We start from the raw sequence: 21464 nt of genomic DNA, 5'->3' as shown, positions 1-21464 counted from the left end.
TGTCAGGACCCTTCCTGCCCTGCAGGGGGTGGGGGGCATGGGGTCTGGGGAGGGGGGGCCGCAAATATAGGCTTGGCCCCTGGGCACCAGAGACCCTCCGTACGTCACTGTCAGATATATATAGCTAGAAACAAAGAATGCAGGCCATATTTATAGAATGGGGGACTCAGAGTCACTGCTTTCCAGGTCAGAAATAGACTTTGGGGATCATGGCAGATAATCAACTGTATATGAGCTCCTACTGAGAGACTTTGAACAAAAGGGCTAATCCAATCCTTGGATGCATAAGCAAGGAATCTCAAGTAGGGGTATTTGGCACTGGTGTAACCGCTGTTGGAACACTGTATCCAGTTCAGGTGTATACAATTCAAGAAGGACGCTGATAAATTGGAGAGGGTTAAGAACAGAGCCACAAGAATGATTAGAGAATTGGAGAACATGTCTTACCGTGATAGACTCAAAGACCTCAATCTATTTAATTTAACAAAGAGAAGGTTAATGGATGGCTTGATCACAGTTTGTAAGTACCTACTTGAAGAACAAAAAATTGACAATGTGCTTTTCAGTCTGGCACACAAGGATATAATATAACAAGATCCAATGGCTAGAAGTTTAAACTAGACACATTCAGACTAGAGGTAAAGTGCAGATTTGTAACAGTGAGATAATTAACCACTGGAACAATTTAGTAAGAGTTGTGGTGGATTCTCTATCACTACTACATTTTTAAAACAACATTGGACGTTTTTCTGAAAGGTAGGCTCTTGTTCAAAAAGAAATTAATTCAAGGAAGTCCTATGGCCTGTGTTATATGGGCAGATGAGATGGTTACAGTGATCCTCCTGGCTTTATACTCTGTGAATTGAGACTGATTTGCAATAGTGTATTTGTACTGTGTGCACATGCAAAGTCACACCCACAATTGTGTGCCTAATGTAAGCCTGAAATTGCTGTCGTTACAAGTGCAAATAGGGGATCTGTGCACTCATGGTCAGACATTCATGCATGCTATTAACTGATTTGCATGCATGCACTTTTGACAATCGGAACCTCAGAATATGAAAAATCAAGAAAAGTAAGTAAATGTGATTTTGTGATTTTAAAAAGGGGCTTGTGTAGTGGGGAAAACTTCTGAATATATCACAATTAAACATAAATCCATTTAACTTCCACATTTTTAAAAGCTCTTCTCAAATTTGCTGATAATGGAAGATATTTATATTTCCTGTACCCTGTGCCTTCATTTTCCCTATGAGCAATCCGTGAACTGCTATTGCATCCTATTTCTCCTCAGACCAGACACAGATTTTTTGATACATGTTGTAACTTGTATAGGGCTTGATAATGCTTAGATACAAGTGACATTTCAGAGTACCAAAACTTTAGTGATTTCAATGGAGTTCTGATTGATATGAGACAGATGAATTAGGCCCATAGTCTACTCACATTTGCATGTATGGCCTGTGATTTCCTAGGAAGTAATCTGAGCTCTTTTCATATGAATGCTGTTATTCAAAAGTAAATTGGATTGTATTCTCTACATACTGGATCCTGCAGTGAACTGAAATGCTGAACTAGTTACCTCACAATGATTTCCATGGCAACAACATGACATTATGATTTCACTGCAGGACATAGCAGAAAGAAGATTCTGGGTTCTGAGGGTGAAAGATCTTATTCAAACACCAAACAGCTGACAAAACAGCAAAGAAACTATGCTCAAGAAGTGAGCAAGTACAGTTACTAATGTGTAAATGTTCTCATTTTTCCAGGTTTGCTCTAACATTCCTCCTTCTTTAACTCCCCTTGCTATGGCTAAGTAGTGCAGAGAACTACAAAATGTGACTGACTGTACATATCATGTAGAATGTGCTGCAATACATAGCAATAACGGGGGCAGCAAATACAGTGCATCCTCAATCATTCAATTCTCTACTCTAGAAGGAAGCCCTTTAATGTGACTTCTAAAATAATTTCTGCAGTTTTATATATATTGATACTTTTGCCATCTAAATGACCATGCCATATTCAGTAGTATTGGGAATAAACAAATATAGAAATTGCTAGGGGAGCTAATTTTCCTTCCCTGACACTCATGATCTGAATAGTTTGCACATCTGTAAATCAAACTGTAGAAGGATTAGCTCAATAAAGGACACAAAGTCATTCATCTTAGTTAAATGTGACATATGGCCTGATTTGTCTTTAGTAACTGGTTTTACCCAGCTGACTTTTACTAAATCCGTGTGCTCAGCACACTATATCTTTATTAAGTAGCAGCATTAAATATTTAACAATCGTTACGTAAAGATGAATGTAATTGTCTAATCTTGGTTTACTTATTTTATTTAGCTTTTAGTATCAGAAAGAGATTTATTACTGTTATTCTTAGCTAAAGTGCTTTGAATATGCTGCTGACGCTCTGCTCTGTCGCTGTCAGTCAACACAATCAATACTGTGAATTGCATTGGCCAGTGTCTAGGTGAGGTTGGGGCATGCTGCAAATCTAGCTGGCTGAAATTCAATCAAATTAAGACTGAGATGATGCCAGTAAATTGCCATTGTAAGCCCTATAATTGTACCTTTTACTGAGGGTGAGGGATGCCATACATTGAGAGCTTACAGTCCTAGAGTATTATTGCATCCCCAGCTGCTGCTGGATGATCATCTAGCAGTCCTATCTAGCAGAGCTTTTTTCCATATCTTCCTGACCACAAAATCGTGACTGTTTCTCTTAGGTGCAAACCTTGCTGGCATGATTCATGTCTTTGTTACCTCTAGATTAGACTCTACTGCAATGTGCTCTGCACAAAACTGCACCTTAAATCATTCTGGAAACTTAAGTCAGTATAGAGGGCAGCAGCCTGCACATTAAATGGTGTGTCTCATTACAAGCACATGACACCGGTGCTCCATACTCTACATTGCCTGCTCCTTGATTTCTAAATTGAGATTAAGTGTTGGCTTTGATGTATAAAGCCCTAAGGACTTGAGACCTTCCCTCTCCCCATGCCATACTGCCACAGCTGCAATTAGCAGAGAAACTTGAGCTGGAGTCCTGCTTGGTATAAAAGAGAGAGAGCTCCTAGCAGGGTTTTTTTCTGGATTGGGTTGGAGGGAAACTTTGATTAGATTGTTTTCTGGTTTTGGGTGAAGAGAAGCTGCCAGCATTATTCATTATTGCATATGACTATATTTAGATCAAAGGCCACTCCTTATTTCATTCCATCTGCTGTTACTGAGTTCAAGTTGCCAATCTTGTAAAGTAAAGGGCTGATTTTAGGACTATAAAATCCAGAGTAATGCAATCCAAATAACATTGTGAAGTAGGCCACTGGAGTACAGTGAGCCCTGATAAAGAAATTGCCATTCTGTAGTGTCTTAAATAAATGCAATCATGAATGATCTTGTTACTTAATTTGACCCTAAAATGGTAAGAATTGTGTTTCCCCCTCATAAGACAACTGATTTTTACACTTTCATTCATATCCGTTTTAAGTGGAAAAAACTTTGATGAACTGAGACACAACCAATTTGCTATAAGCTGCTGAGTTTTGAGTAGTATCTCATATTGAAGCTAAGGAACTATCAAGGTTTAATATTTGAGTTACAGAGTTGATATTTAATTACCTCTTCCATTTTTTAGTGCACCTCGCTGTATTTTTTTCCAGTTTTCGGCTTTGGATATTTATACAGTTGAGGAATGGACTGAGTCTGTCAGCTTACATTTAACCATTTTGTTTTCAGAGTTGACAGAAACAAATAATTTGAGAATTAAGTTCAAGCATAATTCTAGCAGAAGTACTAATTTATAAATTCCCTAATAAATTATTTACTAATTTAATTTTGTATGTTACTACAAAGCAGGCCTAGCCAGCAACATCCCACTCTTTATATCACACAGATTTCACCATAACTGACCGATAACAAGTCAAATAAATGTGTTTTATTTCAGATAACAGAAGCTTAACCATAGGAATACTCGTAACCATTCTGTGCCTTACTGTTGCTGGGATAATCATGTATCTCAAAAGGAAGACTTTGATTACACTTCTATTTACAAATAAAAAGACAACAATAGAGAAACTAAGGTATGATCGTTTTCCTTAACCATCCTCTCATTTTAATGAACTTCGGTAAAAATTGATTGTAGTTGTTACATCTCTCATCATTTGTGGTGCATATATGATGAGATGTTATGAGTCAAGTTTACTAAAAGTAACCATTAATTGAGTTTGTCAGCAGTGTTCTTTCTTCTTCACTTCAACTTCATTGACTTTAGTAAATGGGCTTTGACTATGTGACTTTTTCTTATGCTTTCTGTGATAAGCAATTAAAAAGTAAAAGGAAACTTTGCCTTGATTTTGGATAGTTTGAAATATTTTCATTATCTGGGATGGCCTTTTATTTAAACTCAGTCAAGTGAGCTAAAACTTCCGTATTTGAGGTCATTACTACTTAAATGCTACACTCATTAGAACAGTCTCTTGGGTGCTATAAAGCTGCATCTCCACAGATTGCAAGAGCTAATTTAACGGACTAGTAACTTCAAAAAAATCAATATTTATTTTTATTCTTGCAAGAGTGTTAGATAATTTTTACATTCTCTTGTTTTCCACAGACAGCAAAAATAAGAAAGCCCTTTTAAAGTGTTATTTTGAGAAAGTTACTGTGAAAAAAGTAATGCTGTAAGAACAAAGTTGCATTCAATAAGTGTATACTTGTATTGCAGGTCTGTGAGTCCAGCAAGGCCTTCCAGTTCATTTGAGCCTAATCATGTTCATACCACAACTCTCAGTAAAAATCTAGTCATAAAGCCACAAAATTTAAACATACATAAGGTGGGTTTTTAAACAGTCAAAATACCATTATTAGAATTTGATATACATTTCCCGTATGTTTGATGTAATTTATTATGACACTTACTATCACTAAGTATTAAAAGTATGTAGAACTATGAACAAGTTAAATAAGAGTAGAAAAAGTGGGCCCAAAAATGCACTTTAGCTTCCAAGTTCCAGACAAATGGAGACTTCAAATGTTGAAAGGAAATATAATTAGTTTCTGGGATACAGCCAGCCATCTCAGACAGAAGCACTACCTCCTGAACAGCCAAGGATTAGTGTTTGAATAGGCTTCTGGAAGCTGTTAATTGCTTGTTCTTTTTTATAGCCAGAGGAGCTAGGGGTAGGTTAAAGCAGGGAAGGAAGGAAGGGAAAAGAAAGTATAGAACAAGGAAGATTACAGGGTTTCAAACAATATTGTTTTTATCCATAATATTCATTGGGATGTTTTTAAAACTACCAGTTTTATTGTTTTATGGCTCTATAGAGAGATAGTACAAGAAGATTGCTACCATGTCAGACTATTGACATTAGTAGCCCTGTGAAGACGTTTGATTTACCGCAGTCAAAAACACCCCTGCGAGTCCTACCACCCCTTTACCAGCTACCCTGTCATCAAACTGTACCAGCACGGCCACTGCCAGCTAACCCTTCTCTTAGGCTTGCTCAGGTAAATCTACATTTTCTTTCTTTCTTTCTTGTATTTACAGATAGTGATGGAAGGCTACAGACTTTCACTGCATATAATGAATGAAAATAAAATGTTTGATCACTTTTCACATAGTGGTTCTCCCACAGTATTTCCTGTGTGATTGGTGGTGTGGTGAGTGGATAGCCAGACAAGTCATTATGGCTTAGCTGCTTAGCTTGTGTAAAGTGGTGTAGCTCCAGTGAAGTAAATGGAGCTGTGCTGATTTATTCTGAGTGAGGATCTGGCCTTAACTATTCCTTATATTTCATCCAAGTCAAAAGACCAAGTTAGAACATTATTGCAATATGGAGGGGAACTTTACTATGGAACCTTTCTGTAATTGGGTAAACATCAAGAGTATTTTTAACATACATGTTGACACTAAAATTTGCAAAGGAGTTGTCCTCTGTGATGTAATTGGTTTCCCTTTCTTGGTTATATGTGCTGATGAAAAGGACTTTAAACAAGAGAATGTTGGCCAGGTCACCAGCATTACTGCTGCTCCTTCCTAATGTGAGAGGAGATGGTCTGGTGGCTGAAGTGCAAGACTGAGAATCAAGGATATGTCTTTGCTGCAGTTAATTCGGATGATTGCCATCCAGGTTAGCCTACCTTGGGGTGTACAGCCACAATGCAAATCCCCCCATGAATTAGTGTGCTCATTGGTGCTGTACTCACCTATGTGTAGTGTTAGGACTTCTCAGGACATATCTTCTGATGGTTCTTTGTGGTGCAGTTAGCTGAACCACTCTGATTCTTTCCCATTGAATTGTGGAAGAATTTTTCTATCTTTCTGGACACACAAGGAATTGTGGGAATGCACCGGAAAAGTATCAGCACTTTTAATCAGCAGATTTAGCCTTTGTCCTCACTGCAAAGTGGGCAGATTACCAGCCCAAATGAAAACTTCACTGGAATTTTAGCTTGCAGCCCCAGACAAGCCAGCTAGCTCAGGTTGAAGCACCACCAAACTCAAGTGATACGTTTTGTGTGTGAGCAGAGAGAATGAGGGCGACACCTGAGTAAGATCCTGATTTAACTCTGCAGTGAAGACAGACCGCAAGAGGTTTTCCAGCTGTTTCTTGAATGATTTTGGACAAGTCACTAAAAAACTCTATACCTCAGTTTCTAGCCATGGAGTGGCTAAACAAATTAGGCCTGATTCTGCTTTCACACCTGTTTCACACTGGGTAACACTTTTGGTTTCAGTGCAGTTTACTCCTAATTTACTCCACTCTGAGATCAGAATTGGGGTTAGTGTTTCAGAAGGACTTTTAGCACTTTGCATAAACGGTGCCAGAGTGGAGTTAAATGTTGTTATATTGGTGAGGAGACATCTTTTTTCATGTCGTATTCAGGTTGTAGCCTAAAAGACATTTTGCTCCTACCAGTGACCTGTACTCTGGGAAGAACGGATGGCTACAGAAGGAGCATATTTTATGTGTATATGTTTTAGTTGCTTACATCATAGCAAGCAGAAACACCATTCATGGATTTAAGGAGCTCATATCATGTAGGAGCATACTCTGCTTCTGAAACAGTGTTATTTAAAGTCTGGCCCAGATTCTGAACATATGATTAAAAATTAGTTTCTTTTCTAGTCACATATGGAATTAACTTCATGCAGGTGTGAGGAATATTTTGAAGCAAGCTGTTCAGGATTCTAAATTGTATCCAGTAACACTGTTCATTTCTAGAAGTTCTTAGAAGATTTCATTCCCCACATCCCACTGTACCTCATTTTTTCAAAAGTCCCTGTTCCATTTGCTCATAAATATGTTTTATAATCTAGAAAAGGAATCCATTTCACTTACTTCCTATATTAAATGATCACACATGATACAAGAATAATGCATAGAATGTACTGGGATTTAAGAGATCGCTTATGTCATCCACTGCTGATTTTAAATTCTATGTTCCTAACTCAGGAAGATCAAGAGAAACATAGGCTATCAACTAATCTTATTTGAAGTCCCAAGTCAGCCATGTAGTATCAAGCCAATGTGGACACAAGAACTAATAAATATAAACTGGCCATTAGGAAGTTTAGACTTGAAATTAGATGGTTTCTAACCATCAGAGGAGTGAAGTTCTGGAATAGCCTTCCCAGGGGAGCACTGGGGGAGAAAAACCTAGCTGGCTTCAAAACTGAGCTTGATAAATTTATGGAGGGGATGGTATGATGGGACAGTCTAGTTTGGCAATTGACTGAACTTTGACTACTGGTGGTAGATATGCTAATGGTCTGTGATGGGACCTTTGATGGGCTGGGTTCTGAGTTATTACAGAGAAATATTTCTTGGGTGTCTGGCTGGTGAGTCTTGCCCACATGCTCAGGGTTTAACTTATCGCCATATTTGGGATCGAGAAGGAATTTGCCTCCAGGACAGATTGTCAAAGGCTCCGGGTTTTTTGGGTTTTTTTTTTTTTTTGCCTTATTCTGCAACATGGGGCACAGCTCACTTGCTGGTGGATTCTCTGTACCTTAAAGTCTTTAAACCATGATTTGAGGACTTTATTTACTCAGTTTTAGGTTAGAGGTTTATTACAGGAGTGGGTGGGTGAGGTTCTGTGGCCTGCATTGTGCAGGAGGTCAGACTAGATGATCATATTGGTCCCTTTTGACCTTAGAGTCCATGAGTCTATTACAAAAGCACCTGATCTTAACTAGCTTTCATTCTTTCCAGCAAACATTCTTCTGCACTACTGTATTTGCATATCAAGGAATGGCCCTATAGTAGGAATGTGGATTGAAAAGTAAAAATTATTTTCAAGCTGCATTTAAACATGTACTAGTGATACAAGGTAACTGTTTTACACCCCCCACCCAGAAATGTTAGGGGGTGGTCCTAACTTTTTCCTTTTGCCACAACAAACTATGACACACAGGATTAGAGTTTCAGAATCTAATCTGGTCACTTTTTGACCTTCAGTGCAGTGGAGGTTGTTCATTCCTCCTGCTGGAGGAATTACATTTGCCAGACTCCAAAAGAAGCTGCCTGCATGCAGCTGACTGTCATCTTACATAGGTGCCTACAGTTGTCAAAGTAAAGTAAATTGAAACAGGAGTGGGCAGTCTGTCATCACACCAGTCAAAGAGGAAGAGGAGTTGTAGGAGGGCATTACCACAGCCAGGGAACGTAGAGAGAGTTTTAGCCAAGGAGGTAAAGCTGTGTTCCCTGCCCGTTTCCCCTTACTTTAACTACAACTGCCCATGACCATGGTATCTGAAAACTTCCCACGATGAGGAAGGACAGTTACTGCAGTATAGTGCCTTCAGAGGTGGAAGAGAAAAGGAAATGAGAAAGGATGGGATGATCCTGTGGTTAAGATGCTCTACTGTATCCTCTCTCCTGAGCTTCCTGGCAGCCATATATTAATTATTATGGTGATGGGAGAAAAAAAGCTGTAACTCGTCCATTTCAAGGTTTATATTTGACAAGCATGCATTCAGATTATTTATTTTTGCTCCTATTTTACAGGCAAGCAGATTTTTTTTCTTCCTTTTCCCATTTTGAGTCATCCTGTTTCCATGTGAAGGAAATATTAATGCCTTCTAAAGTTGCTCCCACAAGGAAGCTAAACTGCTAGTATAATTCCTTTTCTCTCTAGAGTGCAACAATTTAACAATTTCTTTCCTTTCCCAAAGTTCCTTAAAACATTGTGCTTGTTTCACATAGGGTAAAGCATAATGAGATTTTTTTCCCACACAGTTTTCTTAATCAAATGGATCCTTATATGAACTACGTAATTTGAAAAGTGTAAAGAACTGTCTGTCCTTCATGGAGAACCTGCTGGGCCCAGATTCTTTCCTCCTCTTAGATCCACTTAGCATAGGAGGATGGGAAGAGAGTTTTCAAGGAACAAGTTACACTTTCTTGATTTCCATCTGTCCCTGTAAGTTAGAACAACCTAATGCCACCATCATGGCAGGCCTTATCTGAATAACCTTACTGCCTATGCTTTCAAATCTTGGCTAAAGTGGGAATCTGAATGCCAGACCTCTAGCTCTGTCACTGCCAAAGACTGCAGCTCCAAATCTGCCAAAGCATTAGAACCTTAGCAAATCAGGTTGATTGTGACCATCATTCCACTCTAGCAATCCAAAGTTGAACTCTTTTAGATATTTTCATTCTGCAGCCAGCACGTGAGATAGACTATAAAATCAGGGGAGAAAAAAGTGGGACAAATTGGAGCTCAAATCAAGGTTACTAATGTCTTCATAGCCATATGAAACCATGCACACAGAACTGAAATGCCAAGGAATCAGAAGTAGCTACTGTACATACTATATTGAGCAAAACCCTATTTTCATAAGTGATGTTTATCTCCATGACCCCTGAGAAGAATGCCTTTTCAATTTCTGAGCTGGTATGCACTGTCCATTTCATATTCAGATCTGTTTTTAAAAAATCTTGCTTAAGTTATTGAGTATTGCCTCAACAGTGGCAGTTAATTGCCCAACTCTAGAATGTATTAAAAGGTATTTATTCTGTCCACTTGAAAATGTATTCTTGCCATTGTCCGCATGCTCTGTATTATGGGACAGGGCTGAATGAGTATTCTAAACCATTCATTGTTTAATGTCTCCCTCTGACTCCTTGTCCTGCCCAAGATGTGCATTTAAACATGAACCTCTTAACTATTGGCCTCCGTGCTGGAGTAGTTTTTAGTGGCACTCCTGTGCTATACCAGTGTTCCACTGAAATAGCAATCAAGGAAGCACTCAAATCTTAGATGAAGGCCATACAACAAATTCCTAGATTTACCATATGCATTATGTTTTCATTTGAAACAAATCTGTCTTTTCCACTCTCATAGCAAGTTAGCCAGCAATGAACAGGGTACTATTTTCACTATTTAATCCTATTTTGAACATAAAGAAAAAAACAATTCTAAGTGTAATATTTAAAAGTCTATAACTAATAAAAAAAATTTTGTACAGAAGTCTTCACAAAACACAGTTTGATTACCTATGGGTCAGATCTTCAGCTGCTGTAAATCAGCATAAAGTCAATAAAAAATGCCAATTTATAGCAGCCAGGGATCCAGTCCATAATTTAGGTCAAATTCATTCACATTTTCCTTGGTTATTCTGGAGGCAGTTGCATGTTATTGCTATTTTGCCACACCACAATCTCATTAGCAGTATATCTTATCTAGATCAACTTGTTACAGCTTGTTATGGTAGGTTGGTAAGGAGACAGACCTGTGTTTGACTGGCAGCACATGCAGACAGTATTCTTAATAATAACCCCCCTCCCCCCCAATGATTTGTCATCTCAAACTGGCTTTACAGTCAGCTCCCTAACACAGAATCCACTGAAGCTTCTTCTTCAATAGATTAAGAATATGCACTTCAAGAAAGAGGGATCTTTAGGTTAGAAACTTCTTCCATAAGCATATTCAGAACATACCAAAGGAGCAAATTCAACTTGATATATATTGTTTATAGCTGCTCACAATATAAGAAATACACTTTTGTTCTAAGAACAGCTGTAACACGAGCTAGTGCCATTATTTAAAACAGCCCTTTCCTCAACTACAGCTGAAAACCTGACATGCTGAACTTGACTCTAGGTTACTGATGGAAAACTGGAGAAAGAAATCCATCCATAAACACTTTTAGGGAAAAACAGGGTCAGGGAGAGGGCCTTATTAGCAGAGAACTTGAGCAGTGCAGCACAACCTTTGTGGCACTGAGGGCTATTCTAGCAAGTTCCAGGAGCCCATGGGTCTCTCAGCTAATTTCCATGTTCATTTCCATAAACTGACTGGCTTCTCATGTCATTTTCTCCCAGGTAGGTGCTATCTTCTGTCGCTCTCTCCTCCCTGTTTTCCTATCCATTCTTCGCCACCTTCTCCTTTGTAACTCCCTCTGCCTATCGTCTACCTTTACCTCCAGTCTGACCACCTTCCTGTGTCTCTTTGTTCTACTCATTTTCTTCCTCTCTTCCATTCTGTCTTCCCAACTGCCATGCTTACCACACCAGGCCCTTCCCCATTTTTCCTTTGTCCAGCTACTTCATTGCCCCCTACTAATGTCATGAGTAAGGTTAAGATTTTGTCACAATTATTTTTAGTAAAAGTCACGGACAGGTCCTGGGCAATACACAAAAATTCACACAAGCTGTGACCTGTCTGTGACTTCTGCTAAAAATAATGGGGGCGGGGTTTACCAAATGCACAAGGGAGGAGGATGAGAGACTTAGGCCCACTGCGGGAGGGTAGAGAGTGCAGCAATCACAGAGCAGCTCCCTGCTCCAGTCCACCTCGGCCATGGGTGCTGTCTCTGGGGTCCGCCACTGAGGCTGGAGGCTGAGGGGTATTCCCGCAGCCCAAGGTGGAGGCTGGGAGCTGTGGGGGTCCTTGGGTGGCTCAGAACTGCAGGGACCAACAGGGTTCTGGTGTCATCCCACCACCTGCCACGGTTTGGGGATAGAGCGTCCCCTCCCCATGCCCCAGCTCATGGTTCCAGAGCTGTCTGCAATGGCTGGGTGCGGCAGGGTCCCTGCTGCCTCCAGCAGCTCAGAGCTGGAAGTCCCTGCTGGCAGTGGCTCAAAGCCACGGGGTCCCTGCCACCGCTTGGGGCTCCTGGGTCTACAGCAGATGGCAGTGGTGATCTCCTCCCAAAGAGCTAGCAGTTCCTTGTTCTGTGCCCCTCAGTTAGGCAGCAAGCAGTTCCATTCCCTACTAATGGGGTGGCTGGAGCTGGGGGAAGGGAATGTGCTACTAGCAGAGAGCTATGGGAGAGGAGCTTAGGATAGGTAAAACAGAAACAGTAATCTGCCTGCCCTTTGCTCATCTTCTCTGTTTAGAATGTAAGCTCTACAGGCCAGGCACTGTCTAAATATGTTTTTAGTGTGCCTAGCACAATCCGCATTGGGGCATCTAGATACTACCATAATACAAATAGTAAGTAAGAGTAATAGAATATTCCTTAGGCCCTGATCTTGCAAACACAAGTGCAATACCAACTTTAAAGAGATAAGTTTGACTGCCCATCTGAGTAAAGTTACTCGCATGCATAACTATTTGTAGAAGCAGGTCACTTTCATATTATTGTAGGCAGTCAATGGAACTAAGATTTTATGATGCAAGAATAAACTCCTTCTAATTACTTGACATCTCTATAATGCTGATTTTTATTTATTTGGTCCTTAATTCTTTGGAAAAGACAGACTAACTGCACCCAAGTAAAATCATATAATAAAATTGCACACAATCTCCCCTGTGCCAACCATATAATTTTTTTTGTAATCTATTATTGGTGGAAGCAACAGAACATCTTTAGGGAACCATAATTCATAATTATAACTCAATGTAGTATTTTAGTAAGAGGCAATTCAATATATATCTAAAAACTTATCTGTTTCACTTATGATTCAGTTGCAAACTCCCTTGTTCCAAAATGATATAGTGTGCTTTAAACACAGATGTATATGTAACCCTTTTCTTTTTCTGGGTTACTTGGGAGCAGGCAACACTCACCCGTGTGCAAGGGCACCTAAGGTTGCTAACAACAAAGGCGATCCTGATTATCCCAGTTATGATGTAGGATAGGTGGGAATCCTCTATCCAACCCTCTGCTGCAGTCCCTTTGCTCCTAAAGGAATTTAAAATTGGCAGTGCTGCCACCTGGCTGGCCCCTGCACATGCTCAATAGCGGGCCTTGGGAGCTTCCAGGACTAAACCTAGTCTAATAATTATAATAATCTGAGACATAGGTCTAACTCAACAAGTGCAATTATGCAAACTAAACATCCAATATACTTAAATTAGACTTAACACACCTTTATTTAACAAATTAAGAAAATATGGCATAACAGACAAACAACACTACTATTTTAAATCCACAGGGGCAGTTGAATAAATCCATTAATAAAAATAGTATACAGTAATAAATGAAACTTGTCTAACTGGCACCTACACTGCCACTATTTACCCCACCTCCAGAATGTACCCTCCCCTAGAGTTCAGAGCCCTAACCCCTTGCTTGCATGGGTGCTCTTGAAGATCTGAAGAAGGAGACAGCACTTTGTTGGTTCAGTGTATCAGTTGAGCCCAGGTATCAAGCTGGAGATTTGGAGTTGGCCCAACCAAATGTCTGCAGTCCTGACCCTGCTTGAAGGGACTCTCTCTCTCGCTGCCTCTTCTCAGGCCCAGTCAAAGTCTCTCTGCTGTGCCCCTTCCTTTACAAGCCCTGCCCCAAACAAGAGGGGGGGGGGGAACACCATACTCACCACCTTCACTCCAGGCCCACCTCAGTCAGCTCCAGGCTCAGTCCCTGCCCTGGCTTGGGCAAAACCACAAACCTCTGAAGCTGCCTGCTTGATCAAAACTCCAGCAGGCTCTCAACAGCAGCTTTGGGATCCTGGCAGCAGCCAGCCAGCAACTTCGAGACCCCAGCAGCAGCTTCCAGCCTCACCCGAGCACCAAAATGGAGTCCCCCACATGCTTTTTTCCTGACCCCCTCGAAGGGGAAGAGTCTCTCCTTTTTTCCCACGACATCATGGGAGTTGTAGTCTCCCAGGATCTTCCCAACTGTAAAACTCCCAATTAAGTCCCAAGGCTCTGAAGTACAGGGTGCCTACATATACATGGAAGTTTTATCCCTCAAGAAATATAGCACATATAGTTCCTTGAGTGTGGTTTATTTGAATGGCTTGCTGCTTCTCTCTTACTGATTTCAGGTTGTCCATTTTATAGCCACGAAAATTATGAAATTGTTCACAATTTCATTTGCTAGTCTCTATATTTGACTCCATCAGTATCATCATTATATTCTCATCACACAGAAATATATTTACAAGAAACTGATTTTTTTTCACCATGCTTGATTACTTCATGAATATTTGCAACATCCCTGGTATCTTCCTTTTATGAAGTCTATTCTTCACACACAAAACAGCACTTATAAATATAAAAGAAACTTTTTTTTTAATCAATGAGGAAGTTGATAAGAGGTCAAAATTCTTTTGGATGATGGTCATAGTTGACATACTCTCAGAGATTTGGCTACTATGCTATGTTAAAATAAACAAAACATTTTATTTCATGTTGCCACTCCTTACTTACACACAGCATTAGTATTTATTATGCAAGCAAGGAGAGGAGGAGCACAAAACCAGTTTTAAAAATTGAAACTCTTCTAAACTTCAGTTGACCAAATCTAGAGTTTACACAAAGTCTAGCTTTTTTCTTTTTTGTGATCAGCAGGTTTAGTAGCAGTCATTCCACATTTCCTTTCGAAAGTGCAGTGCTTATGTTGAAAATGAGATGCTTAAACAGATAATGAAAATTCTATACCTCTTTGTGAAAAAGTAATTACTGCCCATAGCTGGTTTTTGTCAAATCTTTCATGGTTTCCCTACTTAAAGAACTTCTTTAAGCTGCTCTTTTTCTCTGTATTTCATCAACTCTACCTTTGTTTTGTCCTAATTTTTAGTAGTGGGAAGTTAGATGATGTAAATTTCAGATTTATTTAAATAAACAGTTTGAGGATTTTGAAGAGGAAGGTTGGCCTTACAGTTCAGAACAGCTGCGTCCATTTCCTGGCTCTTTCAAAAATATCCTGTGTGACTAGAATAATTCATTTAATCTATCTGTATTTCAGTTTTTTCTCCATCTGTAAGTTGGGGATAATACTTCCCAAGCTCATTGGGGTAATGCAATGACAAATTCATTATTTGTTAGGTGCTCAGCTATTACAGCAGTGAGGTCCACCTGCACCTAGATATCTTTATCACAGATGCTATTTTTTCTAGATTAAACAAACATTTAGTGAATTAGTTTGTACAGTTGAAGCCCAGGTTGCACAGATTGGTTAAGGTCACATTAACTGAAAATTATTGTTAAAAGTTTCTGCTTCTGGAATGACTCTTGAAATTTGGTGTTTATAAACCTTTTTTGCTTAGCTGCACACATGCCAAATTGCAAACAATATTAAATGATGGTAATTTTTTGTATTACAAACTGTGCAACAAAACATCCCTCTCTCTTATTTTCTAAGACTTATGAAACAATGTTACCATCGTTGCAGCAGCTTGAGGACCACACAGTAATGACATCCATTCATGCCTTACAGCAAGATTGCTACCATTCTATACTAATGAATTATTTAATTCCACAGTTCTTTTGGCTGAAAGAAATTGCAGCTGCATTTATAACAATTCAATGAATGCTCACAAGTCAAACTGGAATCAGGAAGCTTGGTTCCAGGGTTCGAAATTTGCATTTTAAAGTCATTTCCACGGTTACCATACCCTGTAAGAATCCTTGTATGTATTTACTGTACTTTGTATTTCAATAACTAAATTAACCAGGCAAAAAACACTGCCCCCTGAAACCATGGTGGAAACTCAGCCTGGGGACCTGGATGTGCTATTAAAATGCAGCCGCATCTAGATTTGCAGAGGGAGAGGGCTGTAAGAAAATGAAGTTGAGCTTGTGCCCTTTTTTGCTCCTTATACTGTATAAAGAAGACCTGAAAGGTTTTTTTAAATAATTAAAAATTGGTTTGGCTTTTTAAAATATTTTTAACAATAGAAATTCAGGCCCTAGAAGACACTCTAGTAGGAGAATTAGCAAAATTACGACATCACACAAGTTAAACAAATGAAAATTGAGCAACTGAAAAAGATGGGGATGTTTAGTCAAGATCATAGAATCGTACATTAGGGTTGGAAGGGACATCAGGAGCCGATCTAGTCCAACCTCCTGCTCAAAGCAAGACCAACCCCAACTAAATCCTTAAGTCTTTGTTTTTTTTATGATAATACCTGCCAACTTTCAATGACTAATTAAAATTTTGGACAAAAGTTGTCTTTTTAACACCACTGCCTCTTCAATAATGGAGTGAAGTCACAGTACAAATGCAATGACACCTATTAGAGGTTCTCCAGCAAAGGTAGGGAAGACCAGATTTTTTATTTCCAATATGTCTAAAGTAAAAACAAGCAGAAGGAAAAAGCCTAAAAAAATCCTTTGTGGCCTTCTTTATATATCATACAATTAAAAATAGCAGAAGCTCATTTTTAAAAAAAGAACTTTACAGGTCACCCTTATAAACATATGTGGATACAATGGATTAAATTCATCCTTGATCTAATTTCATTGTTGTTACCTATCCTCCCATGATTTACTACTTTCTTTTGTATTGCATGAGCGTAACTGAGGGCAGAATATGTCCCACAGTCCAAAACATAGATTATGGAATTACCAAATTTGCAGTACAAAAGTTATAAGTGAATCTTATCTAAAAAGTTCTTTGGCCTATGTGCACATACCATGGTTCTGAGACTATGCAACAGAAAGATTTGGAAAATTTCAGTCAATCACAGTTGAAGTGTAAAAATTAGATTCTATAATTTGGGCATTGGGTCTGTGTCGGATTAAAATAAACCCCTCTGATGAGCATTTAAAACCAATAATAAAACCACTGTGTTCCATCTACAGCATACAAAGTAATCTAAAGCAACTGTTTAAAATCAAATGTATATTTTTTTCATTTTGTTTACAAAGATTACATCACTTGGTATCTTTTTATAGGAAACTCTCAAACCAAACCCTCCTCAAAAGCCTTTGCCAGCAAATCCTCTGAACAAAACTGCTCGGTTTAACAATGCCTCCAGCCCAGTACTTGGACATCAGAAGCTTGTGTGTCACATTACTCCTGTAAGGTTAGTTTTGTTAATCAAAATGCCTTTATGACCTATAGCAAATACTTCACTGGAACTTGTAGACTCTCCCTTACTTAGAAGCTGACTTACCATATTTTTGGAAAAACCACCATCCTCTCCATTTAAACAGTTTGTCATCAAATAAGGTTCTCTGCAACTCCCTTGCCTATATATAAATATATTAGCATTGTGCTTGTATATTACTCTGCTAGTAAGCAAGTATATCACAGAAGAGATCAAAAAAGACATATTGTATAACAATGAGATATTATACCATAGTGAGTTATACTCTAACTGCACATAAAATACCATTGTGCAGTATATTTATTACCAAGATACATAGCAATCATTTTCTCTCTGCTTACCAAATATGTGCAAAATCGGGCTAGGTTCTCAGCTACTGTAAATCAATGTAGCTCTATTCTCCCCTCCCACTCCCCCAATGGAGATATGCCACTTAATACTAGCTGAAGATCTGGCTTTCAACACCTAATTCACTTTATTTTTAATACTCTTGTGTAGTGGTAATTACATATTGTACATTACTCAGACTCATGGAGGTTAGAAGGGACCATTGTGATCTAGTCTGACCTCCTGTACGTTACAGGCCACAGAACTTCACCCATCATTCTTGTAATAGATCCCTAACCTCTGCCTGAGTTACCCAGTCCTCAAATCATGATGTAAAGACTTTGTTAAAGAGGATTACACTAGTTTAAACCTGCAAGTGACCCATATCCCATGCTGCAGAGAAAGGTGAAAAACCCACAGGGTCTCTGCCAATCTGACCTGGGGGAAAATTCCTTCCTAACCCCAAATATGGCAATCAGTTAGACCCTGAGCATGTGGGCAAAACCCACCAGGCAGACACCTGGGAAAGAATTCTCTGTAGTAACTCAGATCCCTCCCCATCTAATGTCCCATCTCTGGCTTTACAATATACAAAAAGGAGCTAGATAACATGTAAAGTCTTAAACCTGACAGACATGGGCAAAACTCCTCCTGACATCACTGGAAGATTTGCTTGCATGAGGTCAAAAAAATTAGGTTTAGTAAAGAACTGAATGTGGTTAAGATCTTCAGCTGATGAAAATAATCATAGGTCCATTTACTTGAATGAATGGACACCAATTTGCACCATCTGAGGAGCTGACCTGGAATGTCCAGACAAAAATCTTTATTTTAAAGTATATGATTCATATGTTGTTAAAACATCAATCAGCAGTTTAGTTTGAAATACCTGTCCCGACTGAATGGTGGAAAGGAATGATGAAAAGAGACTGTGGCAAAGAGCGCGAGAGAGAGAGAGAGCATTATTTGCAGCCCTCATGAAGGCAAAACTCATGCAAGATCTCTATGAGCTTATATGATGTATAAAGACTGCATGCAATAACTTTGCACACTAAGATGATATTCTGCTGGGTCAACAATGTTTTATTGGCAGGCACCTCCTGTAAGGAAGTTTGCCACTATTTTATAGTTTCAACGTTACAGAAAGTAATGCAGTTGGCAGTGATTCAGAAAGTTTCACAAAGGATGCAAGGATTTCATTACATTACTTGGGAAGAATGTTTAGTGAATAAAACCGAGAACTAAAAAACTAAACATAGAAAATAAATAAGTTCAAACAATCATAGTAAAGATTTACAGTAAATCATCCATACCATAGATATAGAAAATTGTTTGAAAACTTCAGTGCTTTGCTTTGTGGTTTCTGTGTAAACATGCAATTTAATCTGTGCTCATTAAAGAAAAATATACATTTTTTGTTCCAAAATCAGGGCATTTCAGTTACTTTTCATGAGGAAATTGTGTGGCAAGATAAGTGTTTTGTTTTTAAAGAACGTATAAACCCGTCCCTCACCCATATACGAACAACAAACAAGCTGATAGTGGTGTTGCAGCACAAACAGAACCGCGATTCCGAAAGTTTTTCAGTAGCATGAACATTTCTTATAGTTTACAGATGTCTCCAACATTGCTACAGCAGCTGCTTCCAAAGAATCCACTAGTTAACCTTTTCAGACAGCACAGTACTGCTGCAGATAACTAGACTTGGGGATGACAGGATTGACACCTTTTTGAAAGCTAGATGATAGTAATTTAACAGATTCTCTTCCAATGCTCTTTTTATAATATCACAGCAAGTTTTTTAATAAGATCTTTCTCCTCTCCTTGCAATGACTGCCTCATACTTGATAGGAAGTTTTTTTAAAATTTGACTAGTGTAGCCCTGTATGTAGGAAACATACAGTGAGGATCTTCATTACATTACTCCCTGTGCCATCTCAGCTCCATACCTCCTCCACACACACACAAAAATGGTTACTAGCCTTCCATAATCATGGTTCTTTGAAATGTATTGTTCAGATCCATTCTAATACAAGTGTATGCTCACCCCGAGCTCCACTGCTGGAAAGCTTTTCCCTCAGTGGTGTCCGTTGCGTCAGGTAAGCTCCAGTGCGCCCTTGAGTCGGGCACTCATAGCACCAATATGAAGGGCTCTGCCATCCCCCTTTGTTCCTTCTTGCTAGCTAACTCTGACAGAGGGACAGGCTGGGGGAAGGGTTGGAATGGACATGAGCAACACATCTCGAAAAACAACAGTTACTAACCATTTTTTCTTCTTCTTCAAATGCTGCTCATGACCATTCCAATATAGGTGACTCCCAAGCAGTTGCACAGGTGGAGGGTTCAGAGTTCATTGGTATCCTGATTGTAATACCACTTGGCTGAAACCCGTGTCGTTCCTAGCCTGCTGGGTGATAGCGTAACGTGATGCAAAGATGTGGACTGATGATCATGTTGCCGCTCTACAGAGATACTGGATAGAACTTGAGCTACAAATGCCGCCGAAGATGCTTGAGCCCTTGTAGAATGCACTGTCAGGGTAGGAAGAGCAGGGACCTTTGCCAGATCTTAGCATGTGTGGATACAGGACGTGATTCACAATGAAATTCTCTGGGCTGTGATTGGAGGCCCTTCATTCTGTCTGCAATGGCTACAAAAAACTGTACATTTTCAGAAAGATTTAGTCCTTTCTATGTAAAACGCTAGTGCATGCCTAACGTCCAGCGAATGGAGTCTCTATTCTTCCCTGTTAGCACGTGTCTTCAGATACAAGACTGGTAAGAAGATATCCTGGTTACTATGAAATTGTGAGACTACCTTCAGAAGGAAAGCCGAGGGAGGCTGCAATTGAACCTTGTCCTTGAAGAAGACGGTATAATGAGTCCTTACTTCAGGACCACTTATCTCCAAGACCCTTCTGGCAGAAGTAATGACTACCAGAAAGGCCACCTTCCAAGATGGGTGGAACAGACAGAACATTGCCAGTGGTTCAAATGGAGGTCCTGTTAGCTTTGCTAGCACCAAGCTGAAGTCCCAGGGAAGGAGAAGCTGTCTTACCTGAGCGTATAACGTTCTAGGCCGTTGAGAAAACGACTACGTATATAGTTTGAGAAAACAGACTGGACTCTTACCCCTGGGTGAAAAGATAAGATTGCAGCTAGATGACCCTACTAGATTATACTGATAGGCCTTGCTGTTTAAAGTGGAGCAAATAATCTAGAATGAAAGGTAGTGTTGACTGTGTAGGTGAAACCCCTTTCTGCGTGGACCAGATTGAGAATATTTTCCACTGTGCCAGGTAAGTGGCTCTAGTGGACGGTTTTCTCCTCCCTAAAAGCACCTTGAAAACAGATCTGGAGCATACTAGTTCTGCAGGATTCAGCCATGGAGCTTTCAGGCCATGAGATGAAGGGACTCAAGGTTCAGATGACAGACAGCCATAGTCTTGGGAGATCAGATTGTGACACGGAGACAGATTGGTGTTTCCACCAAGAGGACCAGGAGGGTAGTGAACCAGTGCTGACGAGGCCAGGCCGGGGCTATCAGGATAAGTCATGTCCCCATCCCTTCTGACCTTCAGCAGAACCTTGTGTCTGAGAGGGATAGGAGAGAATGCACATAAGAGGTCTGTCCAAGGGAGGAGAAAAGCACCTGCAAGAAACCCTGGGCTGTGACCAAGGTAGGAGCAGAACGGAAGACACTTCCTGTTGTAATTTATCCTGAACAGATATATATTTGGGGAGTCCCCCATTTCTGGAAAATGTCTTTAATGACATCTGGACAGATGGGCCACTTGTGGTGGTTGGAGAAGGATCTGCTGAGATGAACCGCTAGCTCATTCTATGATGCGGGGAGAATCAAGGCTTCAAGTTGGATTGACTGGGATATGGAGAATCC

The 21464-nt window shown here is 39.7% G+C and overlaps 1 protein-coding gene across 1 annotated transcript in view; it reads left to right on the top strand.

Annotated features, from left to right (window-relative positions):
- ADAM12 (ADAM metallopeptidase domain 12) overlaps nucleotides 1–21464 on the top strand; it is a 282924-nt gene that overhangs the window by 255381 nt on the left and 6079 nt on the right. Inside the window, exons 21-24 of the mRNA XM_067533368.1 lie at nucleotides 3956–4091; nucleotides 4733–4841; nucleotides 5332–5514; nucleotides 17086–17216. Of these exons, the coding sequence (XP_067389469.1) occupies nucleotides 3956–4091; nucleotides 4733–4841; nucleotides 5332–5514; nucleotides 17086–17216 (559 nt within the window). The remainder of the gene's footprint in view (nucleotides 1–3955; nucleotides 4092–4732; nucleotides 4842–5331; nucleotides 5515–17085; nucleotides 17217–21464) is intronic.

The sequence above is a fragment of the Emydura macquarii genome, unplaced genomic scaffold, assembly GCF_026122565.2.
Source record: "Emydura macquarii macquarii isolate MOO-44397 ecotype Brisbane River unplaced genomic scaffold, CSIRO-AGI_Emac_v2 contig_3343, whole genome shotgun sequence".
Lineage (NCBI taxonomy): Eukaryota > Metazoa > Chordata > Testudines > Chelidae > Emydura > Emydura macquarii.
The sequence above is the reverse complement of the archived record's forward strand: the minus strand, read 5'-3'. Positions and strand labels throughout refer to the sequence as shown.